The 26,234-nt window shown below is 44.4% G+C and overlaps 1 protein-coding gene across 3 annotated transcripts in view; it reads left to right on the plus strand.

Annotated features, from left to right (window-relative positions):
• LOC130516583 (kelch-like protein 29) overlaps positions 1 to 26,234 on the plus strand; it is a 142,842-nt gene that overhangs the window by 38,603 nt on the left and 78,005 nt on the right. For all 3 annotated transcript variants that reach the window (XM_057017736.1, XM_057017738.1, XM_057017735.1), the window contains one exon: positions 8,624 to 8,935. In XM_057017736.1, the coding sequence (XP_056873716.1) occupies positions 8,663 to 8,935 (273 nt within the window). In that variant the 5' untranslated portion in view covers positions 8,624 to 8,662. The remainder of the gene's footprint in view (positions 1 to 8,623; positions 8,936 to 26,234) is intronic.

Raw genomic sequence — 26,234 nt, forward strand, 5'->3', positions numbered from 1 at the left:
CAAACAATACCGTAGGCACTACAGCAGCGTCCTTCCTGGCTTTCCACAACATTGGAGAATTCAGAAATGAGATTCCAAATCCACACTAAGCTGTGCACCAGTTCTGCATCCATTGATTCTTGATTTTCATTTTTAATATTTACATTTGTGTCATTCTTTTCTTGTTGTGGTTTGGGGTGTGTGTGTATGTGTGTGTTGGGGGAGTGTTAAATTAGTCATTATGGCAGTCAAGCACTTATCATCTCAAACTTATAAACTAAAATATTTAGGGAACCTGGTAATCTTCAGTTATGAAATGTTAGCATTGTTAGCAAGAGCAAGCCAATATTTGCCATCCTCCAAATGTGGACAAAGTGATTAGCATTCCTTTCAAGATGAACCTTGCTTTGTGCTCAAAGCTAACAAGCTTGCTGCTACACTAAGCTACAAACATAAACATGGCGAGTGCTGTAACATCAGCAGGTTGGCTGTCAGCACGTTACGATGCTGACATACGCAGGCCCCGAGACCAGCGTGGCCCTGGACTGATTCTCTTAATAAAGTGACTTGGTTGGTTAATTTGCTCATCAAAGTCTTTGTTCATACTCAGCCAGTTGCCTCACATCTGACCCTTTCAATAAACGTGCTGCAGATTATAAAATATAGCTGCTTATGCACCACTGTTGTTATGAAAATGCTCAAGCTTTGCTTCATTAAAAGTCTTTTTGATCCATTATTGTGTCTTCTCTCTTACTCAGGAGTTTATCGCCCTTTTCTGTGAGTTGAGCAGACACTAAATCTTCCCACTATAGCATTATATGATGGCAGATTTACTCCTGATTGGTGTAAAACCACAACGGCAGAAAGCATTTTCCCACTCAGTACCCCTCCTACAACATTGTCTAAGCTTCATTCCCCTTATCATTACTTCTTTCCCTTTTTTTCCCTTTTTGGTCATCTCCCCGGCCTTTTTATTTGTTCATTCCACTTGCCTCAGCTGTCTCCTGGGCCATTAATCTATAGCGCTCCAACTGCTCCTCTGGGCCAGACTCGGGCTCCGGCGCCACTCGCGGCGCTCTCTCAAAGGCCAGTGTGTTGGTACAGATATGGAGAAACAGACAAAGACAGAGAATGGCTTTTTGAGAGAGCACCCAGACATGAGAGATAAGTGGAAAAAAGGCGAGAGATGCAAGGAGAAAGGGAAATGCACGGGTTCGTCCTTCATACTGCGTGTCATCTGAGTCAGGAGTGCCTGAATGGCGCATTTGAGAGAGTGATATGATGTTGCCCCCGAACAACTGCGCCGAAGTTACTCTGGCGTCTGCCCTTTTGGAAAGGTTGAGGTTTGAGTAGATTAATATGCTGTTGGATCACTCTAGGGGAATTCTGGCTCATGCGGAGCCGGCGTGGACACATAGCTGCCCTCAGCGGTGATGGAGGACTCGAGCAGATGGGCTGGCTTAATCAGGGGGAAAGCGCTGGCCTGGATGTGCATTTGTATGTGAGCATATACCTGAGTGCGCCTTAATGTTGCACGACTTTCACCAGGGGACCTTTCATGTCTATAAGTGCTGCTTTTGCCTGTATTTGTAAATACTGGAAGAGATCCTTGAATGAAAGACAGCCTGAATGAGGTGTCTGTCACTACTAGATGGAATAAAAGCTGACTGATTTAGGGACGTGCTCAGCAGAAGGCGTGACCCTCGGATGAAGCTTTAATTGACTCCAAGCACAAACATCCGTCTTTGATTCTTTTGAAAAGACGCATATTTCCTTTCAAACAGCTCCATTTTCACTTTCATGCACTGTTCTGTATGCGAAATGGTATTCGACTGAATGTTTCATCCCCTTTTAATGTTGTCGCTCAGGGGAAGAATTTTGAGCTCGTTTACACTTAATGCATGACAAATGCAGCATCAGAAGCCGTCTTCGAGCTCATCTGTGCATTGTCTGCTCTTCCACTCCTGTTTTTTCTTCCTTTTCTTTGGATCTTATGATTAGAGTTCAGCTTGTTCTCAGCAGGGAGTGAAGGGCTCCATTTGGGGAATGGAAGGTGGCGAGTAATCAGGATCGCAGCCATATAGTGGCTAAAAGACTTGTAGGGATAATCCCATCTTTGAAATTTCACCGGATTTCTATGACGGGCATAACTTGTCGAAGGTGAACAATATATCTCCTGCAGTGGTGCACAGAGACGCTGTTGAAAGTGGAGGGTTATTTGTTCTGTCTCCTCAGACACACAGGAGAGACAAACTTCCAGTTATGAGCGTGCATTCCTCACTGCTGCTCTCAGGAACCATCTCCCAGAGTCCCGACAGGGCTGCATAAGATGACATTTCCTCTAAAATACATTCCTAACCGGAACATTAAAAAAAAGGTTTAATCATTTCTGCTAATGTGCGCGTACTCCGTGGTAGTGGATTAAATTGCTGTTTTATGCCCACACTAGTCTCTTTCTTCACTTAGTAGGAACCATTTTATCTTGATGTGTTTTTATTTTATTCATTCCACAGATAAAAATGTTCTTGCCCTATGGCTGGGGTGCAGCCAGGGTACCAGAAGCACTAGTCTGGGGGGGGGGGGTCATGAATACCATGGAGCCCTGGAGCACTTTTCTTGCAACAAGGGCAAAATGGAAGGTGTGCGGTGCATCTCCCTGCCGACAGATATGTTTACATGACCCCTAACTTACTGTATAGCACATGTGATTACCACATGCTCAACTGATCAGCTAGCAAGCGCCCCCCCCCCCTTTCCAGCTGATTAATGCGCTTATTTTCCCCCCTCGCGGCTGTGTTTCCGTTATTGACGTCTATATCTCTTGATCTCTCCTCCACAGTGTCCGTACAAGCTGCAGGTGTCGAAGGAGATGGAGCCTCAGTTCCATCAGTAATGTCCGCAGTAGCCATTTAGATAATTAACCGCTCGTGCACTCGCCCCCCCCACCCCCAACACTCACGCACTCCTACACATTATAAAAGCATCACGTATTGTGTCAGCAGTGAGAGCTATTTGTTTTCATGCAGATGTTGGTTTTTATATAGAGAACAGACAAATCTGCAAGCAGACGTGTCTGGAAGAAAACAGGCGACAGATGCCAAGGGCCACGGAGAATACACACAATACAGTACACACATAAGCACGCCGCATGATTGGCGTCTGGAAATCCGCTGGTCCCACATCCTGCTGAAACGGCACTCATTGTGGATGCATGCACAGACTGGCCCAAGGGTTTTTTTTTTTCCTGCTGCCTTTTTGTTGTTCTGATAATGTGGTGTTTTGTTGAAAGTCGGTGTTTTAATTAACTCGGCAGCAGTGTGCAGCGGTGGCGGTAGCAATGCCTCGCGGTTCCTCGGGCTAACCAGGCTCTGAAACCTGAACACAGCCAGGGTGTAGCAGGACTGCCCACTACAATATTCCATTATACCGCGGTCATTCCTGTCTCTGTGGCCTCCTGTGAGAGCTGACACGTACGAGAGAGATTTTTTTTTTCTCCTGCAAAAAAATAAAAAATAAATGTCTCGAACAAGTGGCTTGGAAAGCCTTGCATCACGCAGTACTCAGCTCTTTCCCCCCCTCAGATTATTTACTTTTTTATGCCTTGCTGGTGCCCACTGTGTGAAACTCGCCGTGAGTGATACAGGTGTGTATAAAAATTTAGATCCAGAAACGAGAAAGGGAAAAAAAAGCCCTCCTGAGCCCTAGTTCAGTTTTATTCCTCCTCTCTTTGCCAGCTTAATTCAACATCACTCTGAACCGTTTGGCCTTTGCTTTCATGCTTTATCGGGGAGGGGATGATCGCAAAACGTCTGTCTCTGGGAAGACGCAGCAGTGTGTGCATGTCACTACCAGAGTTTCATCCATCAATGTGTCAGATTAATGTACAAAGTGCCATCTCTTCCTGTCATCTTCACTGAAACCTCTGTGGAAATCCTAATGGGCAGATGAGATAAGGAGGTGGATCCAGATTTGCTTAATAAGTGGTGACTACCTCAGGGTGCAGGTTTATCTGCATGTCACATTCTTTCAGTTGCCCTGTAGCTGTTTTTTTCCCAGCCTGTTTGCCTCTGAACTAATTACCAGAATAATGTCTGAGCTGATAGACTCTGGTGGCAACAGATATTAGATATGTTGTAAAAAAAAAATTAAAAATGCTCGACTTACTGGTGGGTCTGGGCCTCACTTGAGCCACTAATGGGCTGTACAAATTGTAGCAAAGTGCTGAATCCTCCCAAAGTGGTGGGACTAATTGCACCTGTTAATGCCGCGCATCGATCCCAACGATGCCATTGTTTGTTTGCATGCCGCTGTATTCATTCCCACACCTTATCCTTGAAGGAGCACCTTTTTCTCATGCTTTCAAACCCTTGAAAAAATATAAACCCACACAGGAACTGCACTTTCATTTATACGTATTGTCACTTGTTCTATTTTTCTCCTCTGAAAGCCCGCACATTTTTGGACCTGTTACAGGACGCTTTCCTTGGGCAAAGATTACAAATGCAAGTTTATCGTATTTCCTCTGCCTTTTGTCCATTTTCATGTTGTTTGTTGCTCGCTATTTGTCTTTATCCCCTTTTTTCTTTTCATCATGACCCTAAAAGCCTAAAAGCTGAGAAGAAGCATCCAAATATAGATTATATCCCCTGTATTACAACAAATTAACATTAGCGGAGGAATGTCTGGATACAAAGAAAAAAACAACTGTCTAATGAGTCCCTTTGTAATTTTACTATTTTTTTACCTGTGTTTCTGGTTGAAATGTTTCTACGAACTCACTTATTATTGTTAAATCCTAATTGTTTCAGGTTTCCTTGAAAGCCTGACAGACATTTACTAGTCTGTGTTTGTGTTGTTGGACTTTATGTGTAAAGGAGCAAGTACACATAACTGACAGTTGTTGTGTGTATTGTGTGTGTTCCCTTCCAGGACCACAGAAAATGTTTGGCCTTGTAATGTTACAGCACGCTTGCACAGACATCGTTTATATAATTCTAGTTTACCGATTGATGAATTGATCATTAACGCAGACATGTGAGTGTAGCAGGTGGCAGCTTGTGTGTGTGTGTGTGTGTGTGTGTGTGTGTGTGTGTGTGTGTGTGTGTGGTGTGTGTGTGTGTGTGTGTGTGTGTCGGGGGGGGATCTCTGCCTTTGCTGGGTCAATACAAGTAAACACTGGCTGGAAATGGAGCCTTTCCTCTTGGGAAGTGTCTGTGGTGGCTGAAATAGCTGGAGGTATTGAACACGGGAATGTGTCAGCAAAATAATCTTCACACCCAAGGACACGAGCGGCACACAGAACCCGCCGCACCTCTCGCTGTCTTCAACACCCCTTTTTTTTCTGAAGTCTGTCTTTACCAATTTTAGAACCACACACACACACACACACACAATTATCTCTCATTAACTCGCTCTCTTGTTGTAGCTCTGGTGCCGCCACAGTCTGTCCATCTGTTCCACTCCCTCTTTCTTCACATCTAGCTGCAGTTCCATGCGTATTCCCGCATGGCTTTGTTAACGCTGCTCTGTCACACAGCCCGACATGGTGCACGCCGCACTGGAGTGACAGATGCTGCTCTTCCGAGTGTGTGTCTCGCATTCCCACCTGTCACACAACTTCTTATGTCGCCTTTCACACGTCCGCCGCTGCTCAGGAGCAGTTGCAACGATTTCTGCAACTGGTATGAACGAGCAGACACTTTGCACGCTAATAGCAAAGATTATAAATGCCATCAGCATCACAGTCGTCTTAAACGCAGACCATTTCATTCATCAGTCTTATTCTCAAAAGGCCCTTCTTTTTTTCCTTCCACAAGCCGATTCAGGTTATTTGTTTATATTTTCATCTTCTTGTCAGGATACTTGCGAAGGAATCACTTTCTAATGGGGATTAGATTCAGAAAATAGAATTTTATCTGGGAAAGGCTGATGAAATTCAGTGATTAGCACGATAAATGGATTGCAGGAATTTGAGAGACTCATTAACTGCAGTAGGAAAATAGTGAAGCTCTGAGATTGGCTTTATACGACATTGGAAATGTTCTTAACATCCGATAGTTGCAGCAGGCAGGTTATCAGATCTGCTCTCAAATAAGCTTTTTTTTTTTTTTTTTTTGTCCGGGGCTGACCGGGACTTCACTGGATGTAAGCGGCACTGGGGAGATCTTTATTGGCACCATTTCCCTGGAGCGGTGCTGCACCGAGCAGAGAAAGTGTCATTGCTGATGTGATGTATTTAAGTTTTTATCTACTCTGACAGTGTCCACAGGTGCGTTGGGTGTTGTTTTCTACAGGCGCCTCAGAGCAAAATGTCTTTTATCCCTTTGTGCTCTCAACAGACACTCAACACAGGCTACACAGGCTGATGCAGCGGAGTCGCCCTCGTGAAGGGAAAATGTCTGCAATTCTTCTTTAGCGCTGATGCTAACTGCAGTGTGATTTGTCAACGACGATTGTTCTGCAGGGATCAGTTACCAGGCTTTATTACGCTGTAGATGATGACAGTCATAATGCATACAGCAAATGACAGTCATTTCGGATGCACGAGTCTATGCGTGCGCAATGGCTTCGCACATAATTGATTCAAAATTGATTCACAAAGATTCAAAATTCACTTGTGATCCCAATTAAAGCACGGTAATGTGGGAGCATCATAACAGTCTGGTTACAAAATTAAAACTTCACAACCTCAAAATGACTCGTGTAAGAAGTTATATAAATAAAACATGAGTATGAGTTGTGTCTGTGAAGGGGGGTAAACATTAGTTTTAGTGGCAAATAATTTAAACTGATTGTGAAAGGTGTGTTCAGATGTTTGTTAAAGGGGTCCACACATCTATTCCATACTTGGTATTAAGGCTTTAAATCATGGGAGGTGTTTTTGAGGTAAGGTAGCAGAGGCTGCTCCTCTAATGGTCGTATAGATAAACCAAAAACACACCGTTATGAAGGCCTCTCCATTTTTAGGGGCATTTGTGTGCTTCCCTTCATAGCCTTGGATGTGCAGCAGCGTGCCCTCCTTGCCTGAAAAGATTGATTAAGTAAATCACATATTTATCTGTGGATGCAAATGCACTCTGCAAGCAGTTGTGACTGTTTTGCAGATAACGTGCCTTTTTCATTTCTTTCCTTTTTCTGGCTTTACAGGGAGGAATGTTCCGCTCTCTTATTCCTCGGCTCTGGTGTGGAGCTCATGCGATAAGAGAATATTACCTGGCGCTAACGCTGCCATTGTTCCAGTGGTCCAACACTCTTTGTCACTCTTATTCTGAAATATATTTTTTTAAGATAATGTGAGCTCATTCTTTTCGTAGAAATTGGGTTTATTAAAAGGAGTTAGTGCTGAGGGGGAGAGGGAGGTGATTGCATGGTGCATGAGACGGCACATCAGTGTTGTTTCACAGCTTTTAGCTGCTCGGTCCAGCTCTGAGGCTCGGCTTATTTGGACAGAGTAAACCGCCTAAGAGAGAAATAAATAAGAGCATTTTAAAATGTGCACTGAATGAAATGAATGGGAACCCATTGAAGAGGGCCAGAAAAGGAGAGAAACATGCTTTAGCCTCCACAGTAAAGGATGCGTACTGCTGTTTAAGGCACCGAAGGACCGCCACTCTCACCGCAGACGCTATTGTGCATCACTTGCATCACCGCTTTGTGAAGAACTTTTTATTTTCAACACCTTGTGCGCTTCAAGGCTCTAGAACTGAAATTCTTAAAAATTGTAGTTTATGCTGTGTTCGTCCCCCTGCTCTACTTAGACGTATGCACACTTATACACACTCCACACACACACACACACACACACACACTGAAGCTGGCATTTCTAGTCCTGCTCTCCTCTGCGAGGCAGCGTGACAGACCCCAGCGTGCAGAATAAAGACCCATCATCAGCTGTCATTCTCTCCCCGCAGACCAGGGGATTTTATGTGGGGATTCACAAACCTGGTCCGCTATTTATTTATTTCATCTGTTATCAAGGGATTGGGAAGTGTAATGCCTTTGGTGAGGACTACAATGCTCTGAAATCCCCTCAGTGATGGGTTTTAGTGCTCAGATCCTGTACTGCTTTGATTTATGATATAATATACAATGATACGCCTCTCGCGCCGCGCGCTAGCACCCATACCACGCACTGGTGTAATCCCTGCCTCAGTCGCGTCTCTCAGGCAAGAACGCCCATCCGTGGAAAAAGGGAGAACCCTCGAATGCACTTCAGGGGTAATCATAGTGAATTAACCAGCCATTAGAGGTATGAGATGAGGTGTAACTGCTGGGATATTTGTGTTCGGATGAATGAGTTTTGGCCACAAGGTCGTGACAGTGCCGCTCCGTCGTGGGGGAGAAGCTCGGCTGAGGGTGCTGATCTTTGTGTGCCACTCAGGCGTATTGTTTTAAACCTTGGGTTATAAATCTGCCTCCTTTTGGTGGGGGTAAGAATGGGGGCTTTAATAGATGTGCTTGGCAGCGTGGCAGCACCTGGCATTGACTGGGAAAGCTGGTATTGAAAGCAGGAAATGAGCTGCATTGAGTTTGCGTCACTGGAGTGGCACCTGCAGTTTTATGGAACATGTCTATTCTCATTTTGTCTTTTAATCGTGAATTTATGGTGAAATGACTTCAATCCTTTTGTATCTTGTTCCAATAGGCCAGCCCACGTCATTCCCTCTGAGAGGACAAGGAAGTGATGTCACGCCACCACCACCGCTTTGAGAGGGACTACCGGGGACCCTGGGAGCGGAGAGACATCCGTCCTACAGGCCTCCACAATGGAGGAGCCAATCACAGCTGTGCCTCTGCCGTTGTCAATGGCAACAACCGTCCAGGGCTCCTTCCCCTCCCAGTCATCCCGTCCCTCCTCCCAACTCCGGTCACAGTTGCCGTGACAACATCAAGCGGCGACATAGCAGTCAAGCGAGGCATCACGGCAGCAGGATCGGTGGCGCCGGCTTCGGCCAAGGTAAGGACGCTGTCCAAAAGGAGGACCGGGTCACGTGGCTCCCTGTAACATCTGTGGAAAACATTTCACTTTGTCGTTCTGCGGCAACTATTTAATCCGTACAGACTTCCCAGTTGAACATTAGCGTCCTCCCTCTCTCTCTCTCCCGCCGTCCTTCAGCTATCCTCTTTCCCATTCTTCAAAGATTTCTGGTCCGTTCAACTTCCTGGCATGGCTGTCCTCGTGGTTCAGCTGTCAGGACTCATCCCCTCGTGCTCTCTCGTCTCTCTCTTTGTCTCTCTCTGCTGCCTCCTGCCACCTTCACCCCTCACTGCAGCTCACTGTTCCACGGCCCATTCTTGGCAGAACCGTTTTCCTTCAGTCTCCATTTTCTCTCCCTGCCAAATAGCACGAGTTCACCTTCTTTTCCTCCGTACTAAATTTCTTCTTTCATGGTGGAAACGACCTTTTGACATTGGTTTCTTTGGTTGCAGCACTCGGCAGCAATGATATTGCGCTTTTTTAGCGCTTAAATTCTGAAGCCAGATGTTGGGATGGTAATGTAAGTAGGTTTAGATCTGTAATTATTCAGAGATTTCCTGTACGTATAACACCAGTTCCTCCAGCGTTGGTGGGCAGGTGCTGCAGGCTGCTGGTAGTCCAGTTTAATGCCTCTACACCCATGATCAGAGCCTGGCTTTTGAACTTTGCTGTCTTTATTTTCTTCTCCTTTGCTCTGTTGACAGAAACAAACTTCTAAGTCAGGAGCCTCTCTGAACGCTGCTGAAGTGCATCGTTCCAATTTGTATGGTAAAATTCGTAGATGCAGTACAGACCGCACAGACTGTTTACTCTTGTGTTCCAGAACACATGGAACGTTGGCTTTTAATGCAGAATCCTCCCCCGGAGACATTGAAGAACACGGAGTTCAGTGCTGGCTTTTCTGCTTTTGCTTTCATGAAAATTCTCATGTACTTTGTAATGTTTGTATCTTGTATCGAGAACATTCACAGAAACGTGCTCATGTTGTCCAAGGCTATGTTAGCGTTACTACTACTAGCGGATCGACGTTCCAGCCTCTCTCTGCTTCCTGGGGTACCAGTCGTCCTCACTCACAGCTCATTTGCTTTATTTTCGATCCATTCGGCGTTTTCGGCCCGCGCTCTGTGATTTGGCCAGTCAGTGCATGTCATCAGATGCCATGCTGAATGCGCTGGCCACAGACGCGGTAAATCTGCTTTGGCACCGAGTCCGGCCTTTTTGTGTGGCTGAATAATTACATACATCCTATCAGAATCTTGCCAACTCCCAGCGTGGCCATTGTCGCCAGTCGATGGCTGCCAGGAGAATTACGGGACATTGTCTAGAACGAGAATGTTTGGAAATGCAGCGTAGTGCGTCGGCAGGGCCGTGCGGTTAATCCCGCTCCATCCTGAAGGGTCAGCTCTTTGCCCGCCTACCTTTGCAACTTTGCCTTGCTGTTGCGCGTCTGTTGCAAGGTCGTCGACATCAGAGGGCGTTAGGGCTTCGCTTTATCTGTGGCACAGGAAACGCACCAACCTGCGAGAAGCCCGGCTGTACCGTAGGTGCCCGTCTTCCTGTCTCCCATCCTGACTCGCTCTCTGTTTCTGTCATCTTTGATCAAAGCTGTCGGAGGTCACAGAGAATGTGATGGACGGATGCGTCTCTGTCTCCATGGTGCCGGTGTCTCTGCTCTGTCCTCAGCCTCACTAAAAAGCTGACAGGCCGTTATTGATTTTCACTGTTCAGAGACTCTTTATACACTTGGCGGCCCAAGTGGAGACACAGTCCAGTATTTTGACATGTTTTAAGAGTTTGTATTCTAGAGCTACAGCCCGCTAAGAGGATTCCATTTAAATAAATGAGGAAATGAGGGCTAATAATAAAATCTTCATTTTGAAAGAAAATGCATTTGGTTTTTAATTCAACTGTATTTATTTCAAACAATTAAGTGTCTGTGGGTCTGATGATGCTGTGCGTCACACAGCCACGCTGGCCATCCTGGTGTGGAGGTAACCATGTGGAACAGGGCCTCGGTTAATTTAGAGCTTGACTTTGCTATCTGCTGCCGAGTATTAATTCTGTCAATGCAATTTTCTGCTGTCGTCACGGGTGTGTAATCACTGCACACATTAAATGCTCATTGTTATTAACCAAAACTGTTTTGTCTTTAATTTCAACTCCAACTCCAGTTTCACTTTCATTCCGACTCTTTGAGTTTGTCTGGTGTGGGCAGGGCTTTTAAGAACTTTAGAATATCACTTCCCCTCCTCTCCTGCTTTCTTGTGAACAGGTTAAAATTGATCTGTGAGCAACATTTCTCCCTAATGGATTGTTTTTTACATATTAATTATTGGCATGCAGAGGCACGGAGACTGAGACGTGAGGCTGAGATGAGGGTAAACACTTAAATTAAATGATCTCTGCCTTTCAGACACCCATTTGGTTGTTTTAATGCTTGTATTCCCACGTGTTTATTTTCATATGCAACATGGTGGTGAAATATATGAAAACAGGATTCTTGCAGCTACAGGATTGAATAGACATACCGTTATCATAATTGCCTTTTTATATATCTGAGCACAATATTGGTCCAAATGAATCCCCTTACTGACATCCTGCTGGGAATATAATTTTTTTAATCCATCCACCTTTGATTTTTAATAGCAGCCGTGTCAGGATTCGCATGTCTTTATCAGTCGTAATGGAAGACAAATACGGGCAGTTCAGATGAGCTGGAAGAACAAACGGCTCCATTTTGATTTAAGTACTACAAACTAATAAAGATGTTAGCATCGGGATTTTCTTTGCAGACTCACTGTATCATTCGCTTCATTTCCGTTCCTTTTTTTCTCCTCTTTTTATGTGCTCGCTTACACGCTGTTTCCAAGCCACGGAACAAGCTTGAAAAACAAGCTTTTTATTTAGCCTTAAGTCATCTCATTATCTTAGAGTGTTGCAAACGGGTAGATCAGTATTCCTCAGGTTTCTCTTTTAGATTTAACGTGATACAATTATTACACTGTCTGTGTTTAGGCTTTTCCGCCGCATCAGAAGCTCCAAAATAAAAAGCAGTCAGACAAGAAAGTGAATATGTGACTACATTTTCTCAAGACATGAAGTAATGAGATTAGCCTTGTAGCTTCAGAAGGGCCACTGATGTTTACAGACATTTTACAAGGCTATTTAGTCTAAATGCAGGTCCCAAGATGTTATGTTTGAGGGATTGGCAAATAATTACAGGTAGGGTGAACCTGTAATCATTGGGGGGGTATAGTTATATTTGGTTGAGGGAGGATGGCAGCACGGACCAATGGTGGCATGGAAACGCTGTTGTTGCCCACCTCCATTAAGGAGCGTTCTCTGTTTCGCTTCTGTTTCCCCTGATTGGTTAATGTCAACGCATTAGTTGTCAAGAAGAAATGACTTTTTGGTACACTATAGAAACTTATTCAATGAGCTTATTTCCCTAATGTAACCAATTTAATGTGCTTGACAATTTGCTACCGCTGTATAAGTGAATATGAAGCTACGACAACGTCAGAACCTGTGGACGCTGTTGAAGATGCATCCGTGTTGCAACAATTTTAGTTAATCTGCACTGATTCTGTCAGAAAGGGGGAACGTCCTGACCGTTTTGGCTTCGTATGGCTCTTCAGAACAGCTGTTTACTGTAGATTTCAAGCCAACGGCCAGCAATTAAAACAAGTGTAAAGATTGCACTTGATGTGCCAGCTTTAGTTATTTTAGATAATGTGAATTAATCATATGCTGACTGGAATACCTGCTGCTGGCGCCGCATTAGAGCAGCTCTTCCCTTGGCAAGGCCAAATGAAGTATTGTGTTTTTCCGAGTGCGTCTCAACAGAATTCTCATCCCACTCCACCTGGCAGATTCTTTTACAATAAGTGCTTAATCCATTACCCACTGCGTACATTTAGACTTTTTTTAAGTGAAAGCATCTCCAGCCTTCTCATTATATAAAAAATAATTCTGGAAGTAAATTTTTCTTAAAAAAAAAAAAAGAGAAAAAAAAAGATAATCATGGGTGGAATATGCATTATTAATAAAGTTCCGAGACTGTTCGCAGCCGTCAATAGTGCTCATCTTGAAGCAAAATTGTGTGTTCTTCTTTGAGTCCATGATTTGGACAAGGTCAGCTGACAGGTGGATTGAAGTGGGCCCCTGACTGTGGCATCCAGAGAACAGCGGGTGTCGGAGCTTCACTCTGACACAATCAAAAATAAAAGGAAGACCAAAGAAAAGCGCGGGAGGCCTTCTTTTCTTCCACCGGTGCGAATAAGTGGACTGTTCTTGGAAAATATGCCAAATAAATTCAGTGTAATTGGGTTGTTAGATCCGACTGCAGAATTAATGTGTGCGATTTTTTAGCCTTTTTAAAAAGAAAACATCTACCCAAGGTCAGGGTGGAAAAATCCTGGCTGAGCAAAAAAAGGTCATTCTGTAATCCACAGTTGACTTTAATTTAAGTTTTTAAATCAAAGACTGGGCCGCAGTGGCGATTGGTGCATTGGAATGAGCATCAGGAGGAAAAAAGCACACTTGTTTATCAAAAAGTGCATTTCTCGCACCCAGGGAGGACAAAATTTCACATTTTCAAAGCACACAGCTCCACTGTGGGATCCTAAAGAAGACTCTGCTACCTTATGAGGAGAGACAAGAACACAGCTGGAAGAAAAATGATTGCTGCACAGCTTGAACGAATGTCATTCTGGCTCTCTCCCTCTCTGTCTCTCTCTCTCTCTTGTTGCCCCAGCTCTCTCCACATGTTTTCAGGTCGTCCATATGTCCATTTGCCTCGGGCTTGTGGGTGCTGGAACTGCACGGAAGTTTCAGGAGTTTTCTGCAAACAAAAATCATCAGTCGGTGTGACCTTGACTGGAGTGATTCTTGGTTTGGATTATTTGCATTGTATATTCGCCAGCTATGGGTGTTTCCTCTTTAAAAACCCAGATGGATCAGAAATATATTTTTACCATCCATTTTCATCAGGCGGCCGAGTAAAGGTTTTTACTGTAGGCGAGTTCTGCGTCTCATTACCTGATTTAATGCGTCTGAGCACTTATGCATTTTTCAAAAGCTGGAGTCAGAGGTCCGATTCACATTCGGTTCTCTGCATCGGTTCTTTGCGGAGATGTACTCGCTAGGACGTGCAGTGGCGCTCCAGGTCAGCATCTCTGACGCGCTCCTGTCATCTCTTGCTGCGTTCTCCATCAGGCCAAAATGTCAGTTTGCGTAGCGACGGCGCTAATTGGTCACACTAAATGGTGCCGTGCAGTATTAGACAGGCCAGCGTTCTGAGCGCAGCTCTGCTGATTAGTCTTCCCCCACTGGAACAAACAGGTTTTTTAATTCCTGTGACAACACTGTGAGTTGACTGTGTCTAAGAATACATTCACAGCTTGTCTAGATGGGAGCAGCTGATTTGAATTGGCCTGACAGTTTCTAAACTGAGCCTCATCATTTTCCTTCCCTGATAGTTTGCTTTCCATCAGCCAAGAATTTATTCTTTCTAATCTTTCCTTCCATAAACACAAACACGGTTCTAATGTTTGTGGGCAAACAAATCTGCTGTCAGGAGTCTTTAACTGAGTGATTAGGAAAATGGCCGACCCCCAAGGGGATTTAGCACTTTTTTGCGACGGTGTGGAAACTTTTGAATGCTAACGAGAAGCAGCGATTATTTGTTTACCAGCCCGAACGGAAGGTCTGATGTTATAGCACCACGTGGGGAGAATCAAGGCTTTTTTCCTGGAAGCAGACAGGACGGTGCTGCCGTGGTTGCTAATCAAGCACAGAGATGGCTCAGAGGCGGCGGAAGACTTACGGACACCTCAGTCACGAGGGCTGTCAAGCTGTCAGAGAAAATTGCTCTAAGAAGGAAACTGTCAGGCTTCTGCTTTTTTTCTTTTATTATTATTAACATCAGCAGTTAAAATCAGATGGATGGAAAATGGAGGTCACGAATCTGATAACGGATTTATCATAAAATCGCACACCTTATTCAAACAGCCGCTACTCGGCTGACAGCAAAAGACGGCAAGGTATCGACAGCAGTCGTCTTATTAGAAAAAAATAAACGAATATGAATGAAAACGGTGGGCAGATGTGGGCTGATAACACAACAGGTGAGAGATCGGGTGAAAGCAGTTATCTATTTCTGTCATGTGGATCTCACAGCGACAGAATGGCTCTGCAGTTTTCTGACAATCCCTAATCTCCAGCGGCTCCCCCGGCGTCTGTATTGCTGCCTATATGGTTTCCAGCTGACCTTTAGTAACAACCAGGTAACGCCGCGTTTATCCATCCATGACAAAGCTGGATGTGTGCTCTCGTCCGGCGCGCCATCGGAGCCAGGTTTTAATCCCCTTGAAAGAATCAACAGAGACAAAAAAAAAAACAGGTCACTGTTGGGAAAAATCGTTGAGATCAAATCTTTTAGGATCCTGCGTTTGTGGTGGGTCTGCGCTTGAAGGAGGCTCTACAAAGGCAACATGCAGTGAAAGAGAAGGTGCCCCATAAGGGCCTGGGTGGCCTGGGTCTTCTCTGTGTGTGTCTGTGTGTGTGCGCATGCCTGGCTGCCGCCTCAACACTCTGGCTGTCTTATGGGTCTGGCTCCAAACTGACGGTCTCGTGTTTGATCTAATAAGCAGTCATTTGATATCAGACTCTGATTCTCTTTTTTTTCCCGCTGTGAAAGATGAGCTGCAACCTTTTCTCCCTCGGTGTCACAGTGACTGTGCATTAATGAACGTGCAGTACCGAGGAGCATTTTGTCATCTAATCCTGCACATGTGACCTCACAGCTCTACGGAGGTCATTGTCTCACTCCTCTGTGACCAAGCAGAAACCATCGTGTTGGATGTCAGGAAGACAAAGGTGTTTACAAAATGGTTGTGAGTGTTGGAGGCTTGTTTTCCCCCATCTGTCCATTGTGTTCTGGGCCCTGACATGGTTTGCTAAATCAGGTGCTCATTCTGTGGTGGCTCAGTCGATGAAAGTCCTGGTCACAGAAGCTCCTTTCCCACATTATCTCCCCTCTCCATTTTTATTTCCTTCTAATTCATTAACCCTTCCCTTCTCCTGAGACCACCAGCCCTGGTGCCACTTAAACTTTTGTCTTTGCTGAGGAATAGACCCTGAGTCCCACATTAGTGTTTGCCTCAGTCTGAGCCAGCTTGTGTGAAATTGGATTGCTGATCCGTTGGTGCTGAGTGGAAGAGATGTAATATAGGATAGGCGGATGTTCCGAAGGCAGAGCCGGCGGTTACAGGACGCTAGCTGATCACGGATGATGCTTGACTCCTAGTCTTCGTCTCTCTGAGGCTGAAAATGCTCAACAAATCTCTTGACAACATAACGGACGACGGTGCCGAATGCAAAAAGAACCGCGCGGCGACGCGGTCAAGCATGGCGCTCTGCAGCGCGGCAGAGTTGTCGGCTTTGCTCGATTCGCCCGAGTGTCAAAGAGTCATTGTAGATCCCGGGGTGATTGAAAGTGGGTGTCTCCTCTGATCTTCAGTTATCACTTGTCATCGCTTTCCGTCACACCTTCTGTTGCGTCTTCCACGCGGGAGGATTGGCGCCTGCTGAAGTCCTGCTGGTTTTAATTGGAGGGTTTTTCCAGGATAACTTCTGCTTCCCAAAGCAGAGGGACCCCTCATGGCATATCGAGCCATATCCTGGCAAAACTGTCATTCTTACCCTTTAGGCTTTAGGGCCTTTAATAAATGTTACATTGAAGAGATCAGTGTATTGTAACATACATGAAGTATAGTTTAGGCTGGCAATTTATTTGAACATAGAGGTGTCGGCAAATCTGTGATGCAGATGTTTCTATATTAAAGCTAGCAAGTTGCTAATGACATTTTTTTTGTTAGGAGAATATTTTACCAGCACTCGACGATGGGCCAGTTACTCCTCTGTTGGCTCTAAATGTTATGTATGAAATGTGCGACGGCGGGGTTAACGTCGCTGCGCCGCGAAGAAAATCATCGCAGGTCGTGACGGCGCCTATTGTTTAATTGGCTGAGCCGGCAGCCGGGGCGACTGCGCTCACGAGCGGAGGTCAAGATCGCCTAAAACAGGAGAACTGAGGCTAAATGATTCATCTCAGTGTGAGCCTGTGGTTTTCGAAGCTCAGCCTGTGACACATGCAAATATCACACCAGACTCGGAGGCTCCTCGTCGCCCCATTTTTCATCCTGCAACATCCCCCGTCTGCGAAATGACAGCGCTGGGACCGTCCTCGCCGCGCTGCTGTGGCAACAGTCTATGTAAAAAGGCTTTATCGAACTGGCTGCTGCCATTCATTCATTTTCCATAAGTGAATCAATGCAGCAGCAGATCATCCCCCTTGCCCTTCAAAGACCCGCGCCTCTTACCCGCATTCCTTTTTGCAGCATTATATGAAACACGCTCGGCCTTGCTGATTTGATTTTATTAGGTTTCCCTGCGTCGACGTAAGAAAAAAAAGATCCGCCAGCGTCTTTTCCCTTCCTCCGTGGACACCCCTTTGTCGGTCCTGCTCCGCAATTGCCGAATAAAGAGCGGTGGCATTTAGAAAGGTCCGCACATGGAGGGGGTTGACATTCAAACTGCCTCCACCTTAAGGTTAACTCCAAACGCAGGGTGATGGTGAATGCAGGCTTTTAAAGCATGACTCATGTCACACGAAATATCAGATATAAGGGGGGCAGCAGACAGAGTAGTGTTTAAGCTGCACCAGTCTTTCTCCAGCACGTCAGGAACTTCTCTCAGCTGTCTCACGCTGCTGGTATCCGAATAAGCATCAGTTATACGCTGTAAATTATCCATATTGAGAATAAAACTAGTCCGTGTTTGGCTGGCACACAGCAAGTAAAACTGACATTTTTTTCTTTATTTTGCTAAAAGAGGCTGAGGCTGAACTACAAACCTTGATAAATCAGACTTTAAATCTTTGTTTATACAAGGTTGCGGACAAAAAGGTTGCACTTTGAACTGACGCTGGCTTGAAATACGCTCCCTTGGCTTGGCCAGGTTTTCCATTGGCTGCACAAAAGAGACTGTTGTGGCAGAGACGACACCAGGATAAGACGCCATTAACCAGGTTGTGTTAATATTCTTATTCTGTGGCTTGTGGCGACCTCATTCTTCATATTTCTCTGTTTGGGGTTGTGCTCCGATGGCTGTGAGTTCACTCCAGCTTTGCCCCAGAGATCATCGGCCAGACCTTTTATAATACACACATAAATAATAGATTTTAAATGCTAATCTTAACAGGGACTTTGGGCTTGACTCACTCCTACCACATTTGTGACTTGACCTTAAATCTGATTAGAGAGCTTGACATTTATCCTTATCCCAGGCCGCAAATGTTGTGTATGCATCTGTATCATAAATAGTCCATCCATCCATCCATCCATCCATCCATCCATCCACAATTACATTTCATGAAATCCATAAATTATTAGCTAGAACCATTCAAAAATATTCTGTAAATATTAAGTTGTGATAACTTCTAAATACATTAGGAATGCATCTTTATTAATGGACACCTTTGATGCATCTTTGCTGGATTCTTTGGCTTTAATCTTTTAATCCACAGGCACATCACAGACCTCCTGACCACGATGCTTACTGTGCTCCTGCTGTCTGAGGCTTTAAATTCAGGTGTTTTTATTTAATTTTTTTTATCTACATCTGTGATTCATCTGGCATTCTGAATTCTCCCCAAACTCTTGTGAAACAGTTGTGTGGTTTAAGGTAGAATATTAGAGGTGTACAGGAAAAGCCACGCACGTGTTTCCCGTTCCCGCAGTTCTACGTCTGGATACAACAAAAGCGTCTGTTTCTGAATGAATGTTGTTATTTTGTCACAAAGGTTTTATGAGAGGGGTTATGAATTAATTTCCGACTGCCCGGTTGAATTTAAGGTCACATTGGGCCACTCTTGGCGCCTCGTCGTCACCTCTCCTAATTTACAACAAGTGCTCTCCTGTGCAGTGAGTCCAGGCTTCCAGCTCTGTGCTGATAAAATCAACAGTTGGATACCAGAGTTGGTGGCAGCTTTAAATCCTTCCTAATAAATGACACATTCTGTGCAGCCACAAAATTATGAATCATCAACAAAGGCCACACAGCTTGTGTTCCTTTGTTATTTTGCTCTAATAACAGCTCTGCCAACTATACTGCAACCGTAATCAGATTAGATACTTCTGGGAAATAACAGTTGATAATGTTTGAAGAGGAGGATAATATCCCTGTTCAAATTAGCCTGCAAATTGGAATGAATAAATTGTCTGTACAACATCCTATTTTACTCAGTCTAGAGGCAAACAATTCAGAAATAATTGAAAGCGATTGGATTATTATTGATGAATTTGTCTAATCTGGAGGTTTTAGGTAACGGTAAAGTGAATGTGTGCTAATCTGTAATAATTATCAGTATTTCTTTTCCCAGTATGGTGGTACTGGATGCACTGCACGTTAAGGCACTTATCTGGGCGACTGTATTTGGTGGCAACGTCAGCGGTGAAGTTATTTTCTTCAAACTGGAAGAACTACTGAACTCCTTTATAATCAATCATTGCCGGTGGTGCAGCTTTATTAAATCAGTAATTACTTTATAATTACATCGCGAGCAAGTGGCATGCTTCTTTACATACTGCAGTGATTATATCTTAAATTACTACACAGGTGAGCCAGCCATTTTGCATTATCATCACAGCTTCCACGGTGGACATATTTCTTCTCCTCCGTGTGCAGCTCTGTTGTTGCGCTGCGGTCGATGTAATGTCGCCTTTCTAGCAACCAGGCAGAGAGGTTCTGTTCTTTATACTGCACAGTGTGTGTGTGTGTGTGTGTGTGTGTGTGTGTGTGTGGGGGGGGGGGTTGGACCCAAAATAACCAATCTGAATGTCCCGCTATTTAACACCGCTGTGGAACCAAGCTGCGTTTCTCATGATGGACTTTGGGGGAGGCCTTGCAGCCCTGTTCCCAGACCAGCACCAGTTAAGACTGGAGAATCATGCATCCTTTAAAAATGGGCTCAAATGATTCCGCTTGAACTGGCCACCTATATTCTCATTTATAACCACCTAAATAAGGTAGTCTGTGCTTTGAAGCCAGATCGGTGGTTTACAGCATTACACAGTCCCTGATCACGTGGGCCAGGCCATCACTCAGAGCTAGAGTGAGCCCTAAATACTAACTGTCGGCTCAGTTTCAAATATATTTCTATTCCGGCCCCCTTGTCTCAAGGTGCGCCCCCCCCCCCCGACTTTGAGGCCGTTTTTCTAATGTTTGGAAAGTCTCCAGCTGCCACCTCAATTAGAAAGCTGATTTTGGGCAACTGCTTTTACTGTCCTGCCACATCTTGAGTGTCCCCTGTCGTAATTCACAACAGTGTATAAAGAGAACGCTCTCTCAAGGTCAAATTGAAATTGGAGCCAATTCATCATGAGGCATTATGGGAAATGCCGTGCCTGTGAGATGGCAATAAATATTGTCAAACACAAGCGTACGCGCTGTGCGCCGCTTGCATGTGTTATTTTTAGGGCCAGGATTTATTGTGGGTTTTCTTTCTTTTTATGGGTCTGTTAGAGGGTTCACAGTTGCAGATCAGGACCTCCGGCAAACATTTCATCAAGGGAGCATCTTTTGTGTTATTGTTAATGCTGGCGTGCTAGTCAAAGCACAGCTAATTCGCCATTGGCAGATGTTATTCCATCAAACTGACATATATCTAAATATAGTAACAAGTTTGCAGCCTTACCTATTTATTTACAGTCAGCTGCAGCTTCTATTGATATTTCTATTGTTGGTTAAACCACGCTTAAAAAAAACAAAAAAAAAACATGGCCCGACTTTTGCGTCAGCACTTCTTTTCCCTGCGACGCTGCAGCCGTGTTTGCAGAGTTGCAGTCAGCCATGAAGAGTATTGTTTCTTGAAAGGCAGCCGAGGCTGCGTCACTTTGAATCTCACAGGGTCCGCGACAGTTGAGCTGAAGCTTTGTGAACCCAGAATGAAGATGATTGGATGTGAGGGTGATTGTGTAGGCCCCGCGCGATTGTCTGTACGAATCACGGCGTGTTTACCTGGTGAGGTTTGCATGTTTATCTCAGGAACCAAAAAAAAAGGACCATGCGGCTTCCTCTTCATTCCCCTGCAGAACAATTACCACATAACAAGGTGGAAAAATTAGTAATTGCACTTGATTGAGCCACCTGCAATATGTGGAGCGCGAGCAGCTGAACACCACCAACACAGACAATGTCAAAATACGCTGGTTTACTATTCTGCGTTAGTAATTCAAAATAAAGATCTTTAATAATAAGACCCATGTAAACACCAGCTGACCTATTTTATATTGCAGCGGTCTGTTGATATTCCGTGTCGGTGCTCTCATTGTTCCACAATTCGCTTCTTTTGTGGATAGAATTGATGAAAATTGAATTTTGAGCTTGAAAAAAAGGCACTTGACACTGAGGCTAAACTAATAAAAAAGCTCATAACAGGTTTGTGATTTCTGACATTTAGGACAACTTTAAGTTGCATTCTGACATTTTGAAATGGTTTGATTTAGTAATCTGATCTCCGCTTGTTCACCTCCTCGCATAATGTTCTGTCAGCCGTGCCCGACGTTCTCTTTTTTTCTCCTGTTAACATGCCCCTCAAAGATCTGGCTTCAGCTTCCCTTGTCAATTTTTTTTTTTAAAAGGCAACTTTTTATGTCTTCCAGCAGAAGGCCCCTGCTTAAAAAGCTTGTGGTCAAAGGAAAGGAAACATTAATATTTATTAGGTGGAAAGACAAGGGGAAGAAAGAATGTAATAGTTGGTCTAATTCAGATCCTTTAAATTCGTATTGAGCCAGGATGAGGCCAGAAACCTCTTGGTGTGTGACCTGCATATTTCCCTGGTAAATGAGACGTGTAAAATGATGTGCCCGGGGGAAAATGGGTCTTCTCACCTAGTACACACTGTCCAATGATCACAGATAACCAGGCTGGAAGGATGAAAGGCTGGGGACCTAAATTAAGGACCTTTTACCATTTGGGAAGAGTTTTGGCTGTGTTAAAAAAATAAATAAAGAGTGGATAGATATTTCAATCTTGCACAGCTCACAAATGTGATGGTTTCATTTTATTTATTTTTTCCCCTCTAGTTTGCAAAGACAAGTCGATTAATAATTCATGGAGATGCTTTGCTGTGGATGTTTTGTGAGCTCCTCCTCAGTATTGGTGCACTGCGCTGAAAATGAGTCAATACAGGAATGGAGGGCCCACTTTGATCAGAGACAAAAAGCTGGGGCGTGATTAATTCCAGGGCGCATCTTCTGGCTGTTTCACCCTTGACTGATTCATCAGACTAGTGTAACAAAAAAGAACATTGTTTTTAATCACAGTCATAATCCCAGATCAGTACCGAAGTGGGATTTGTCTCCAAACCGGTGGGGTTACTGTCGCCTCTCAGAGAGTAGCTGGAGCAGGAACCTTTAAACGGGGTCCTTGGCCTTGTGGTTCCTGTCCTCCAGTTCCTCTTTCAAACTGCGGTCAAAATTCAAACCTGTTGATTGGATGATGCCCTCAGCATGTTGGTACTTTGATATTTGCAGACCGACACAGCCAGGTGGACCACTTCAACCCCTAGGCCAACACCACTCATCACCACAGGGGTGTGACATCAGAATTGGTCAGGGGCATTTCCTTTTAAAGCTAGTTGGCCCATTTGCCGTTTGTTTGCTTTGTTGCCTGTGATAATGTGGTTAAATTGGTTTTGGAAGCGTGCAGAGACTTCTGGTCGAGCGTGTGTGCGACATCTCTTAGATCAAGTGTTTATCGCAGCTGCTGCTGCAATGAAGGTTTATGTGTTTTGCATCAAACATGTGAGTCATCAGCATCGGGGTAATTTTGGCTCCCAAAGTGTCATTTAAGACCTCTCTTCCCTCTGGAGCAACGTCGCTGTTGACATTGAAGAGATTTTGGATCAATGAGGGACGGTGGGTGGGGCGCTGGTGGTGGTGGCAGGTTGGGGTTGGAGGGGGTCCCTTTGTTTCTACACTCAAATATATGGCCTCATTTCATCGGCTTAACGACCTCATTTAAATGAGCCTAATGACTCCCGCTAATGTCCGGGCACGGGCAAAAGATTGTGCCTGTTCTCAGAAGCAATGTCCTCTGCTCGCACGTTGTGTATCTCCATTAATAGGCCCGCTCTCTGTGGAAAACACAACCTATTTATCCTCTATTCTCATTGCTTAAAATGAGTAATAATGTCTGCCCCGTTGTGTTTACGAGATGCTATTTTAAAGTGTAATTCATTTCACAGTGTGGTCTATTAAAAAATACCTGAGCAGAAAAGGTTTCATGATAAGTTAATGCCAAAAAAAAAGTTTTTCTACATCCATTTTATTGGTTGTTTCAAGTGCGTTCGCCCCCTTTGTTCAACCGCTCCGCCGCTGTTTCCTCTCTGACAGCTGAGTGCTGAAAAGGTCACTGAAATGCTAATGCCAAAATATAATTTCAAGTCAGCTCGTCACATTTCAGAGCAAACACGCCGCAAAGGGAAATGTTAAGTCTGCCCATCCAGAAATATTAGCACGCTCGGTCGCGCCAATGATACCCCTGTGTCACAGCTGGTGAGATTCGCTCAATCTACAGTCATGGCTTCCATTAAAGATCAGAATGTTAAGCCTGCACTCGGTCATGGATCAATTTAAATAAAGGACTGCGCTTGGCGTCAACACAGATCAATATGTGGACGCGCCTACTTATGTGGTTATAACCACCAAAGCAGGCCCATTATGCGAAGTGCTTATGTCAAAGACGGATGTCAAAGCACACACAGACGAAAATGTGGCAGGAAATCAATGGTCTCTGATAGCCACGGAAACCTGACAGCTCAATAAGCTCGGGACAGGAGACGTCCCCTCTTACACCTCTCGGTGCTTCCTTTCCCAACAGAGCCGCATCCCATACGAGGGACTTAACAACTCGACTCGGCAGACTATTTCAGAGTACAAGCTGGTGTCAACAAGTGCATGGGGAGCCAGCGGTGGCGAGTTGTGTGTGGGAAATGGGCCTCTGTACACAGCACAGGTGATTCTGCTGCCAGCACAGGCGTCTTTAAAGTCCATCTCCTGTGGCATCATTAACTCATTCAGAAGCATTAAAGGGCCTGTGCACACTCGTGGTCAGACAGACAGACCAAAGCGCTTCTTATTCGCACGGTGCAGTCGCTCCTTTCCTGAAAGGCTTGAACGACAAAGAGGAAATGCTCCAGAAATGTGGCGCAGAAGGACCATTTCATATTCTCTGTTTTTCCATTATATTAGTTATAGAGCGCGGTGTGTGTTCTTGCATAAGGAGGACAGACTTGGAGAAAAGGCCTCAGGAATTCAGCCTCGCTCCAGTCCTCATCAGCATTCCAGTTTTATATTTGGCGATAGGAACAGTTTCAGTAGCATGACTCATCTGTGTAAGTGATTAATCATCGAATTCATGAATATTAATGTTATCTGTTGGTGTCCGTGAAGCAATAGCACGCTAACACTGTGCTAACAACAAACATGCAACTAAAAAAGCGTTAATAATCACAATGATAAATACCAAAGGGAAATATTGGCCTTTAAAATAAAAGAATTTGTTTTTGAAGTCTGTATCTAGGCGCTACAAAGCTCCAAAACAGATTCTTGTAACGCTGCCCATTTCACTGGTGCTGGGATTGATTAAAAGGACACGTACTGCTATTCTCGGGAGTTAAAATAGTAAAAAATGGGGCAGGACAAACACATGCCAGCTACTTAAAACAGGCTGATTTGAACATCAACGCAAAGAGACATTCAAATTACCTCGGTAAGTTGCTGAGAATGACATTATCATTGAAAAAGAATAGACTCAGTTGCTCTTACAGTTGAATTGTGTCTCCCGACAAACACTTTAAAAAAAATAAAAAAGAAGAAATTCTCCTGTTATTCATGCCAAGGTCTGTTTATCAACCTGTCACAGTGTAGTTCATGGCTATTTCTCAGTTTCTCTGGGAGACCTGGCTCTCTAATGATCCCAGCGTGTCCTTCCAGTGTGTATCTTACCCCAGGCAGTGAGGACGTGCCCCCCCCCCCCCCACTCCATGCTGAACACAGAGCTGCACTGACCACTTCATCTTGTGGGATAAACCCGTCTTTCAGACTCTCTGCAACCCTGAAACAAAAAATTCTTCAAAGGTCAGCACATTCCCACAGGTTATATGTGCATGTGAACGGGACCCTGCACCACTAAGTCGGAACATCTTTTTAGTCCCAGGAAGAAGTACGGACAGCTCAAACGGAATGATTTAAAATCCTTTTACACAATTTGTTACGTTGTGGCTTTATGCTAAAAGGAAAAAAAAAATCAGAGTCTCTCTACAAGATACACCCCAGAATGACTCGTTTTTGAAGCTAAGGAACACTCAACATGCATTCAGGAGCTTGGCTGTTACGTTTGACCTCTGGGGTCTTCCATTCCTCTTGATTATCTTTTAGATGTTTCTTGCACCTTGATTGGAGTCCACCTGTGGGAAATTAAATCTACCAGATATGATTTGAACTGAACCCAATCAAACAGATAAAGTTTCACTTCCCGGCATAGCGAAAGGCTACAACATACCCCCTCGCTCCTAAAAAATTTTGAAAAAAAGTACTTGGAACACTTTTCGACTTCAGTATATGCCTTATTTGATTCTAAGGTTAGAATGCTGAGTGTCAGGCCATAGGTTTTTACAGAAATGTTAAGCAGAGAATTAACATAATTGGAAAAAATGTAAGCGCCAGTGCGGCGGCGCGGTAATTATATACCTCAGTGGAGTCGTGACGGCTTTGATTTGACAGCGCTGTACGGCAGATTGTGCTGTACCTCACTTATTACTGTTATTTTTAGGAGCAGCAATGAAAGCTGATAGCACTCTGCAGCCAACCGGTGTATATATATTTCAATGTCCAGAGCTGTGGTGGGCTCTTGTCATTCTGCTATACTATGTTATTAATTAAGCACATTCACAGCGAATACTGGCCCTTGCTTAAACCTGTGTTTTTCTTTTAATTACTCAGACTTGTACTCTTATTAGAGTTTTTATCCTCCTGATGATGTTATGTCGTAATATGCTTCAGTATCACAGCGTTAAAATCCCATGGATGGGAGCTTATTAATAATATATAGTTTGCTTTCTTACCGTCTGGTCTTTAAATAAGTTATTTCAGAAGTTTTGTTACAGCAGGGTGGCTGTTGGCCAAAAACCTGACAGTTTCTGCTTCCCGGG

Source organism: Takifugu flavidus, chromosome 19 (genome assembly GCF_003711565.1).
Source record: "Takifugu flavidus isolate HTHZ2018 chromosome 19, ASM371156v2, whole genome shotgun sequence".
Lineage (NCBI taxonomy): Eukaryota > Metazoa > Chordata > Actinopteri > Tetraodontiformes > Tetraodontidae > Takifugu > Takifugu flavidus.